This window comes from Microcaecilia unicolor, chromosome 13 (genome assembly GCF_901765095.1).
Source record: "Microcaecilia unicolor chromosome 13, aMicUni1.1, whole genome shotgun sequence".
Classification (NCBI taxonomy): Eukaryota; Metazoa; Chordata; class Amphibia; order Gymnophiona; family Siphonopidae; genus Microcaecilia; species Microcaecilia unicolor.
Genome location: NC_044043.1, coordinates 78,666,297 through 78,678,092, shown reverse-complemented (window position 1 = coordinate 78,678,092; position 11,796 = coordinate 78,666,297). Strand labels below are relative to the sequence as shown.

Genomic DNA, 11,796 nt, shown 5'->3' with positions numbered 1-11,796 from the left:
TAGTTCCAGATAAAAAAATGTTCTTTATTAAAACTCAATCAAGAACTTTTTATTTGATGCTGTTCTCCATTGCCTCTTAAGGTTAATATGGGGTTCAATCAGACATGTTTCTCCTGGGTAATTTAAAAGAAAGCACTTCATTTAACCTCCCTACTCCCACCCCCTGACACACACATGTTAATATGAATGCATTGTAAGAAAGGATCCATAACCATGACACCAATAATGACCCAGTGAGATTATGTAAGCATTGAGGACGTATATGCATTACCTTCCCCTCCATGCACAAACACAGTCCTGCTCCTTGTGCCCCTTCCCACAAAATTATTCCTTTTTTTTTAGGGAAGAATATTTTTATCCCTGGGTTAAGAAGAAAGAGGTTAGGGTTGGAGCAGGATCGTCTCATAAAGGGAGTGAGCCTGAATGTTCTAGGAGTAAGAAGATGGCTGACCAAAACAGTTGTCATGACAATGATTACGTACCTGCATAGTATCCAAAATATCACCATCGTTGACCTCAGTTGTCGGGGATTTGGTGCCTGGTGAACTGTATGTGGACTGAACTATTTTGTTTCGAAATCTTTCAAACTTGTGAGAAGACAGAAACCAAAAATTTGAGCTGAAACATTTTTATATGGAAAAAGAAAAAAAAGAAAAATGGGTTATGGATAAAATGGAAGGGGCTGGTGGAAAATGAGATTTTTTAGAGAGATCTCACAGCGTCACCTGGTGGTTAAAGCAGGTTATTGTAAGACCACCTAATAACAAGTGAGAACAGAACATATATATGCATGGAGAGGCAGCACTTGACCTTCACTCTATGAAAAAGGGTCTTACCTTAATTAGATTGAAGCCATTTTCAATAGGCTGTGCCAAGACAGTGTTCCATCATGCTCCAAGATGGAAAACAAAAAGAACAGATTGTGTGAAAGGAAAAATGTAATTTATTTCAAACGATATACCAATTCTTATATAAATATATATAAAAACAGCCCGACACAGGCCGTGTTTCGCCCAACTGGGCTGCTTCAGGGGCTATACAAGTGTCCTTTGCTACCAAATAAAAGGCGTATTGAGAAAGTCCTGACAAAGCCAATATTCCGATCACATATCTCAGCAATTTCAGAGATATGTGATCGGAATATTGGCTTTATGTCAGCGGAATATGTTTTGGCATCTCTGATCCAGCTGTTTTTTTCAGATCAAACCAATTCCTCATACATTGACTGACAGGACTTTCTCAATACGCCTTTTATTTGGTAGCAAAGGACACTTGTATAGCTCCTGAAGCAGCCCAGTTGGGCGAAACACGGCCTGTGTCGGGCTGTTTTTATATATATTTATATAAGAATTGGTATATCGTTTGAAATAAATTACATTTTTCCTTTCACACGATCTGCTCTTTTTGTTTTCCATCTTGGAGTTTGCAGACCGTCTGCCTTTGTGCTTTCTTGGACCCCATCATGCTCCAATACTTTGCAACCTGAATTGCCCAACTAGACATGCCACCCTCTACCAAGAAACAGACCGATCAAACAAACAGGTGAAGAGACACTACAATGATTCAAACACAGCTGATGACACAAAAAGGACCAACTCAACCCAAAAAAAAAAACAAGACCACAACGACTAGTGAAAATTACAAAAGTTACAACAACGGAAGACAACTACCTACCGATACCAGTGGGCTACATTAACGCAAGATCAGCAGTAAGCAAAACCTAAATACTAAAAGACTGGATACTGGCAGAAGACCTCAGACTAGTCTTCCTCAATGAAACATGGATCCACAACAAGGAAGACCTTATAATCACGGACCTCTGTCCCCCAGACTACAAAATTCTGCACTGGATCAGGAACGGAAAAAAGAGGGGGCATCGCACTAATTTACAGATCCTTTTTTGCTGCTGAATCCATAGCGGTATCCATAACATCACAACTGGAAATTGCATCGTTCAAAATAAAGGACAGATCTCTGCACAGCCACTTGTGCTGCATCTTGTTCTATAGACCCCCAGGAAACTGGAAAGCAGCACCAACAAACTTTATGGACTTAGAGATGAAATCTGTAAAGTTTATTGGTGCTGCTTTCCAGTTTCCTGGGGGGGGGGGGGGCGTCTATAGAATAAGATGCAGCATAAGTGGCTGTGTAGAGATTTGCCCGTTATTAACACCTGCATGGTACAACCGAAGTGGTTTACATTTATTATATGTAAGTACTTTCTTTGTTCCCAGTAGCCTCACAATCTAAGGTTCTTGTACCTGGGGCAATAGAGGGTCAAATGACTTGCCCAGAGTCACAAGGAGCTGCAGTGGGAACTGAACCCAGCTCCCCAGGTTCTCAGCTCACTGCACTAACCATTAGGCTACTCCTCCATGCCACTAGTACTCTATAAGGCAAAGTAGGCACCTATTTTCCTTTACAGGCTAGTCACCCTCTAGGTGCCTAACTATCCAGCTTATTTTCGAAGGAGAAGGGCGACCGTCTTCCGACACAAATCGGGAGATGGGCGTCCTTCTCCTAAGAGCGGCCAAATTGGCATAATCGAAAGCCGATTTTGGCCGCCCTCGACTGCAGTCCGTCGCAGGAGCGACCAAAGTATAAGGGGGCGTGTTGGAGGCGTGGCGAAGGCGGGACTGGGGCGTGGTTAACACATGGGCGCTCTCGGCCGATAATGGAAAAAAGAAGGGCGGCCCTGACGAGCATTTGGCTGGTTTTACTTGGTCCATTTATTTTCAGGACCAAGCCTCAAAAAGGTGCCTGAACTGACCAGATGACCACCGGAGGGAATCGGGGATGATCTCCCCGTACTCCCCCAGTGGCCACCAACCCCCTCCCACCCTAAAAAAAATTTGTTAAACATTTTTTCCAGCCTCTGTGCCAGCCTCAAATGTCATACCCAGCTCAATGATAGCAGTATGCAGGTCCCTGGAGCAGTTTTAGTGGGTGCAGGCGGACCCAAGCCCATCCCCACTACCTGTTACACTTGTGGTGGTAAATGTGAGCCCTCCAAAACCCACCTGAAACCCACTGTACCCACATGTAGGTGCCCCCCTTCATCCATAAGGGCTATGGTAGTGGTGTACAGTTGTGGGGAGTGGGTTTTGGGGGGGATTTGGGGGGCTCAGCACCCAAGGGAAGGGAGCTATGTACCTGGGAGCAATTAATGAAGTCCACTGCAGTGCCTCCTAGGGTGCCCGGTTGGTGTCCTGGCATGTGAGGGGGGCCAGTGCACTACGAATGCTGGCCCCTCCCACGACCAAATGCTTTGGTTTTGGGCGTTTTTGAGATGGGCGCTCTCGGTTTCCATTATCGGCGAAAACTGAGTTCGCCCATCTCTAATATCGACCTAAATGTTGGGATTTGGGCAGCCCGGACCGTATTATCGAAACGAAAGATGGGCGCCCATCTTTTTTGATGATACGGTCGGTTCCGCCCCTTCCCTAGTTCGCCCTTAGAGATGACCCGCCCATGTTCGATTATGCCCCACTATAGGTACAACTTTATAGAATTGCCCCTTTTAAGTGGGTAATTAGTAAACTGCTCATATTGTGACAATGTTTTAGCTGGGGATCTTGGACTAGTTTTTAAATTGAAAGTATGGATATACTTTTCACTTTAAAATATGTCATGGATGCAAAGTACACGGGGCTAAATGCACCTGCTTTTTCTAAGGGTATTTCTACATGGGAAAGTATTCAAAATAATTTGAAAATGCAATTTACATGGTTAGTTTGTCTTCCCTGACCTAAGCATACCCCACCAGAAAATGCCTCCTCACAATGCAGCTATAAATCTGATGTGTTAAAATTTTATGCATATTTTGGTCACAATATATTGCCTTTATAAAACATACAATGTTGTGGTATTGAATAAATTTGATTACTAATAGGATAATACTATAAAACATCAAACAAGTTATCTCATACTACTATATTTCATTCAAAGATTTGGACCATCAGATAACATCACATCTGTCAGCATTATTCTCAAATGGCACAAGAAAAGCTCCCAATCCTCATAGGTCCAATAAGTGTCCTGTTATAAAGATGCCCTCCATGTGGGCAATAAGGCAGTACTAGGCATAGAATGAAACAGATTTTGCCACATGCTGTAAGTGTGTGTGTGTGTGTGTTGACAATTCCCAAAATGGGCAGATTTCTTTTGCAGAAAAAAATCATGAAATTCAGCAATTTTACAAGAAAGTAATCAAATAAATCCTATAGGACTATCCACAAAGTTGAATTTTTTTTTTACCTAGTCATGTGATCTAACCTGACCAATCAAGGTTTTCCATTTTTTAAAGGAAGTTGACACATGACCACACATGACCGTATCAACCAATCGCATTTCTCAATTACACCCAACTGCTTTGCCAGTGGCTTTTACTCTCCACCTCAGAAAGAACCAACTGATGAATTAGAAGCTGTAACTTTACCCTCGCCTGCATGTGCTCCAGTGACACCTTTGTCTTGTGCTCTAAGTGCTGCAAGGTCTCCACTTTGCCCTCCACCTCCCTCCTGTCAAGTAAGCACTGCTTCAGCTGGTTCAGTTTCTGCTCTGCCTCTCTCTCTTGCTTTTGGATCTCAACTTTCGAATCTCTAATCCGGTTGTCCCGCTCTTCCAACTGTAATTGCAGTTCTGAAATGTGCTAAGCAAAAATGGGTTAGTCTTCATGTTAGCTGGCTAACCACAAGGCTTTTCAAAATCACATAATAAACCCAAGGAAGTATGACTGACAGAAGATGGCGGGATCTTGCTTGGCCCATCTGGACTGAAGCCAGTAGGCAGAGCTTGCCACCATACAAAGTAATGTATTTTGAGTGTATCAAGATGGCGGCTGCATGGTAGTGAAGCAATTAAACCTCCTTGGGTGTACACTGCTTCAGCCTTATCACATGATGCTGTCTCCTGTCAATCAAACTTCCTTGAATAAACCAAAGCACCAAGGAAGAGACATTCATACTCTTTGGAGGGAGAGAGCAACAGCCAAGGATCAGATAAAGATCAATGTTTATAAATAAGAATAGAATCTCAAATCTGCAAATGAGGCTAACTGGATTTTAACATCACCAAAAGCTCTTTCTATTGCCAAAAAATCAGTGCTCTGGTTAAAGGTGAGAATGAAAGAGAATACAAAAGGAAGTGAGATATTAAATTATCTTCAATATGAAAGACTAGGAGGCGTAGCCAGACCTCAGGTGGGAGGGGGCCAGAGCCCAAGGTGGGGGGGTGCACATTTTGGTTGCCGCCCCGCTGCCGCCTCCCTCTGCCTCTGCCGCCCACTGCCGCTGCTGTACATCTTGGCTGGCGAGGATCCCCAATCCCCACCAGCTGAAGACTTCATCCAGCGCTGGTCTCTGGCGCTGCTGCATTGCCTGCCCTGCTCTCTCTTCCCCTCACGTCCGGCATGCTCCTTTTAGTGAAACTGAGCATGCTGAATTTCACTAAAAGGAGCGTGCCTGATGTGAGGGGAAGAGAGAGCAGGGCAGGCAATGTGGTGGCGCTGCCGCAGACCAGCACTGGACGAAGTCTTCAGCTGGCGGGGGTTGGGGACTCCTGCCAGCCAACCAGGGGCCCAGAGCAAATTTGGGGGGCCAAGGCCCCTGTGGCCCCACCTAGCTACGCCACTCACTAACCTAGTTGATCCATTGATCAAGATATCTACCATGAGTGTTCATAAGTGATGGCAACCTACCACGTGCAAAAGTATCTCTTGCATATTCATACCCAGGAAGCCAATGCTTAAGGCCTCTTGATTGAGTTGGAAAAAACAGTTGAGGTTCTCCCCAGTAGAAAGCTGGATTTAAACTGCAGGTGAGGCACCTATTGGCAACCAGGGCTGCCGAAAGACTGGGCCGCCCCTGGGGCCCCGCCCTCAAGGTCATCGTCGTCACCGCCCCCCTCCGTCCACCACCGGGCCGGGCCCCCCTGAATTCAAATCATAGCGCCTCACCTCGACCTCGCTCCGTGTGAAAGAAGTGCAGCAGCAGCAGTCTGCAGATCGCCTCCCTTCGGGCCTTCCCTCCCTGTGTCCCGCCCTCGCACAAGTTACGTCAGATGAGGGCGGGACACAGGGAGGGAAGGCCCGAAGGAAGAGGATCTGCAAACTGCCGCTGCTGTGCTTCTTTCACACGGGGGCGAGGTCGAGGTGAGGCGCTATGATTTGAATTCAGGGGGCCCCGGCCCGGTGGTGGACGGAGGGGGGTAGATGGAGGGGACTGCGGCGCCGGGCCCCCCTTGGAGGCCTGGGCCCAGGGAAGTTTTCCCCCCTGCCCCCTCCTCTCGGCGGCCCAGCTGGCAACTAGAGGGCAGGGGGAGTGACAGCCCCTCACAGTTCATCAGAGGGTGGCTTTCCCATTGCTCCAGCCTATATCCTCTCCCACCCATCCCTCACATTGTCTTGACTGCTTGCTCTGTATAGCAGTACCAGAAGCAGCAGCAACTCCAATGAAAGGTCATGGATTTACCATATTTTTGCACACATGATCTGCACACAACTATAAGCCACATCCTAGCATAAACCACAGATTTTTATGCCTTTGTGTAAATGTGCCTCTGCTTAAGCTGCCCATTGAATGTGCATGCACGGGTACAGTGTGCTGAATGCTTGTGCATGGCTAATGTGTGTTACAGATGGCAGTCGCAAATTATAGATTTTGAATGCAGATAGTAAGCAATAAACATGTGCGCATGTCTGAACAAAAGTGAAAGTGAAAGCTCACATATTTAGGTACAGAGCAGGGGCCGATGTGTGCTGACACTTCCATTTTGGTCTGGGCATGTGCACGTGAACTGCGCTTACTAGGGGCGTAGCCAGACTTCGGCAGGAGGGGGGGTCCAGAGCCCAACCGGAGCGGCCGACCCCCCCCCTCGCCATTGCCGACCGCCGCCACCACCATCACCACCACCAACAACTTTGACCCCCCCCCTGCCGACGACCCTCTCGACCCCCCTCCCGCTGCCAACCCTCTGTTGCCGTCGCCTACCTATGCTGGCGGGGGACCCCAACCCCCGCCAGCCGAGGTCCTCTTTTTCCTTCGTTCTGTTTCTGAGTCTGACGTCCTGCACGTTGTACGTACAGGATGTCAGACTCAGAAACAGAACGAAGGAAGAAGAGGACCTCGGCTGGCGGGGGTTGGGGTCCCCCGCCAGCAAAGGTAGGCGACGGCGGGTTGACGGCGGGAGAGGGGGTCGAGAGGGTTGTCGGCAGGGGGGTCCAGGGCCAAATCTACGGGGGCCCAGGCCCCCATGGCCCCATGTAGCTACGCCCCTGGCGCTTACTGCAAAACCTTTATACATATGTGCCAGGCATGTTCCTCCCCCGAACTTTCAGTTTAATAGTGCGATTTAACTGCACATAAAATTTGCTTATGATTCTTGAGTGGCCTGGCACTGAATATCAGTGGATAATTTACCTGGCGATGATCAGCGTTTAAAAAAAACACTAGCATCCGCCGGCTGAATATCGGGGCGTTACTCTCTCTGGACCATTCAGCTTTTCAGCATTAGGGGCTGCCTTCTTTCCTGCGCTGTTCTCTGAGCAAGAGAGGGAATACTTGATAACCCTCTTAAACATCCCTTTGCATGCATTTAAATATCGTTAGCTCTCATTTTCGGCTGGCAGGTTGGTTCCCGATGTTAGAGCCCTCTGACCATTGTGCGTGACTTAACACCGGCACTATTCCGGTGCTAATCGCCTCTAGCGCTGGTGTTAGCTTCTGAGCATCAGGGCACCAGTACCTCAGGACTTTACAGACATCAATTCACAGCTTCCCCACCCCCCTCCTTGGCACTCAAGTAGGCCTGGGTTGGAGTAGTGCAATTCTTCCAATCAAGTAGGCCATTGCTCAGCTTAAAAAGGCAGCAAGTCACCTGTCTCAGGTTGCAGTTTTCCTCTTCTATCTGTGCCAGCAGTTCTTGGTGCTTCCTTTTATCGTGCAAGTTGGAAAACTAAAATAAAGTAACAGGGTACCAGTTAGGAATCCCAAGAGAGGTCCCGTCCCCAGGATAGAGCAGCCTATTCCTGCCAGGACACTGTCATGATCTACCGTGTTTCCCCGAAAATAAGACAGTATCTTATATTAATTTTTGCTCCCAAAGATGCACTAGGTCTTATTTTCAGCGAAACACGGTACAAGCCATACCCAAATGCACCACACTAGAGGACCAAACGATTACACATACAAAAAAAAAATCCCAACGATGGCCCCTGATAGAGGAAGAACGAGGAAAAGAATGCGTTGCTTTGTGTTATAGACATCCGGCTCTCACAAGGACACAAAAAAAAACAACCAACCTCCCCTAATAAACCACAACACAGTACCATATCGCCATCACTACCTTCACACTAATGGGAACTGGGCTGGGTAGCTAGTTGCCAAATAGTGAGCTTCTGGTGGGAGAGAGTGGGCACCCATCGGGGCCAAACAAAAACTTTGCTAGGTCTTACTTTCGGGGGAGGCCTTATATTTAGCAATTCAGCAAAACCTCTACTAGGTCTTATTTTCAGGGGATGTCTTATTTTCGGGGAAACAGGGTAGAACCTACGGAAAGATGGTTAAACCCTTAGCAATGGTTTCTGAAACCTGCTCCCGAAGCAAGGGAGGAAAAGCAGTACGACACACTTTTCCAACAGAGGAAATTCACTGCACTGAGTGCTCATGGGGAAAAACAGCTGCTGAAGCAGTCGGGGCAATTCTATAAATGGGCGCCTAGAGGTAGGTGTCCACTTAGGCACATCGAAGGTGTCATTAATTATCAGGTGCTTATGTGCACGCTGCCCTATTCTATAAGGTAGAACCTACTGTATTTTCGCATTTATAACCCACCGCCCACCCCCAGCCCCGTCGACAGTCCCCCCTCCGTCTGCCACCGGGCCCCCTGCATTCAAATCGGCAGCACCTCACCTCCGTGTGAAAGCGGCAGATCGCCTCCCTTCCGGCCTTCCCTCACTGTGTCCCGCCCTTGTCTGATGTAACTTCCTGTTTCCTCGAGGGCAGGGCACAGTGAGGGAGGGCCCGAAGGGAAGCGATCTGCCGCTTTCACACGGAGGTGAGGCGCTGCCGATTTGAATTCAAGGGGACCCGGTGGCGGATGGAGGGGGACTGTTGACGGAGCCGAGGACAGGCAGGTGAGACCGGGGACTGCAGCACCGGCGGCCTGGGAGCAGGAGAAGGAGAGAGACCCTGGTGCCGAGCCCCCCCTTGGAGGCCCGGGCAATTTTGTCCCCCCTGCCCCCACCCCCCACCCCCCCTCGGCGACCCTGCCCACGGGTTATACAAGATTTTACATTTTTTTGCAAGAAGTGCGGTGTATACACAAGTGCAGGTTATATTTACAGAATCACTGCTTTTTAATAGGAGTGACATACAATTTTATGTTTTCTTGCAATAAATGTGGGGTATATATGATTTTACTTACAAAATTAGCCTTTTTCTGAGGGGTATACATGTGCACGTGTTATATACGTGACAATACGGTAAGTGCTATAGCGTCTAACTGTAAGGGGGATGTACACTTGAGTGTGTCTCTCAGTTATGTGCGTTATTTATAGAACATTATAAATTACACGCATCACTTGCCAATTTACACTTGCCATTGACATGGCATAAGAAGGCATGCCTAAACATGGGCACACCAATGCCAGCTTATACTAGTATTCTATAAACAGCATCCTGGCACTAAGTGCATGGCATTGGGGCACCTAACTGAGGTGCAAATTTATAGAATTGCCCCATATGCTTGTGACTGGAAGTAGGTGTGGCTACCTGTCAAAAATATGCAAATTAGCTTTGATGAAAACCAGTGAGGTATACTACTACTCACTTGTCACAGGGCCTTCCATTCCTAGCACATGATTTAGGGGCTCTCTTCTTCTGCCAACATGGCCAAATTTTACAGGAATGTTCCTGCTTCAGGAAGAGACTGAACTATCAACTTTCAGGTAAATTGGCTCTTGAAGAGGGCCTCCAGAAAATGTATATGGAAAGACAGACTCTTCACAAGACATGATTGAAAAAGGTTAAAAACAGTTCTCAGAAATGTAAAGGTTGGGCACCCCAAGGTCTAGTAGTACAGCATTTAATCAATGCTAAAATACCCATGTCAACATTGACAGTGCGATATCCTACCAATATCAAAAATCTAAATCTGGAGTGATATCAATGTACAGTGAAACCTCGGTTTTCGTCGGTTTCGGATTTCGTTGATTTTTTTCGACTAGAAATTTGTCTCGGCTTTCATCGGTTGCCTCGGATTTTGTCGAAAAAGAAGGACGTCCATCTCCCAATTTGTATTGGAAGATGGACGTCTTTCTCCCGATTTTGGGCGACCTCGTTAATCGCCTCGGTTTTCGCCGATTGTTTTCGGACGGATTATCGACGAAAACCGAGGTTTCACTGTATATTGATCTGATGCATTGACATCTGTATTATGCCAATGCGTTTGTTCTAAGCCCTGGTGAAGCTGTTGGTCTGAAAAGCAAAATACTGGGGCAGCTGTGCATCTTGTGATGACATCATGCTACCAGTTCTGAACACAGCAGCCCCCTGCCCACCTTTCTCCCCCCCCCCCCCCCCCCCCCCCCCCATAAAATAGGTTTTTGTTACAGAATTTCCTGCACCAGGTTTACAAGCAATCGATGGCTGATCTTGCAGGCGTTCATGATAGTACTTTGGTAGACATGGCCTGCAGTTGGATTCTCCTATCCTTGAGCTCCTTCTCCAGTTTTTGTTTTTCCGATTCTGTCTTTCGCAGCTTGGCTTCCAGGAGGAAAAGCTGCCTCTGCAGGGAGGTGACAGTACCTGTAAAATGAACAGCAGGCAGGTGAGGTGATTAGGAGGCCCCTCTTATAAAGGACAAGCTGAGCCAGTCTTGGCATTGTCACACTGGATGCATAGAGCTGATATTCCTACAAGGGAAATCAGAATGACAACTCTAGGCATGTAATAGGGAAAAGCAAGCCTGATCTAGGGTATTTCTGGATGGAGGAGTGGCCTAGTGGTTAGGGTGGTGGACTTTGGTCCTGAGGAAATGAGTTCAATTCCCACTTCAGGCACAGCTCCTTGTGACTCTGGGCAAGTCACTTAACCCTCCATTGCCCCATGTAAGCCACATTGAGCCTGCCATGAGTGGGAAAGCACGGGGTACAAATGTAACAAAAAAAAAATAAATTTGTTTGGAACAACAAAATAAATGTCAATGGCACATCCCATGTTGTTTCATGTCATTGACAAATGAAAATGAGCAAAACAAAAACATGAAATGTTTTAGTGTTTCATCAACAGTGTGCCCTCTTCTGAAAGAGTGTACGAGTGCACACTCTTTACCGATGGTGTATACATGCATGAACTATCGTGCATATAAGCAGTACAGGGAAATAATGTGCACTCTTCCTGAATTGTGTGCACTCTTTTGAACAAGTGCAGATCTTTCCTGATGGTGTACACATGCATGAACCATCGTGCATACACATAGTTGTAGAAAAGAATATGCACTCTTCCTGAATTGTGTGCACTCTTTGTAAATGGTGCACACTCTTTCCTGATAGTGTATATGTGCATGAACCATCGAGCATACACACAGTGTTGGGAAAAAATATGTACTCTTCCTGAATTTGTGTGCACTCTTTTGAACAAGTGCACGGTCTTTCCTGATGGTGTACACATGCATGAACCATCGTGCATACACATAGTTTTAGGAAAGAAAATACACTCTTCCTGAATACTGTGCACTCTTTGTAAATGGTGCACACTCTTTCCTGATAGTGTATACGTGCATGAACCATCGAGTATA

General features: G+C 46.9%; 1 protein-coding gene across 1 annotated transcript in view; it reads right to left on the bottom strand.

The window, feature by feature from the left end:
* Window positions 1-11,796, bottom strand: part of CCDC27 (coiled-coil domain containing 27) — a 58,085-nt gene that overhangs the window by 1,111 nt on the left and 45,178 nt on the right. The window contains exons 10-13 of the mRNA XM_030185655.1: window positions 10,675-10,805; window positions 7,876-7,953; window positions 4,439-4,651; window positions 483-587 (exon numbers count right to left, since the gene is read on the bottom strand). Coding sequence (XP_030041515.1) covers window positions 483-587; window positions 4,439-4,651; window positions 7,876-7,953; window positions 10,675-10,805 — 527 coding nt within the window. The remainder of the gene's footprint in view (window positions 1-482; window positions 588-4,438; window positions 4,652-7,875; window positions 7,954-10,674; window positions 10,806-11,796) is intronic.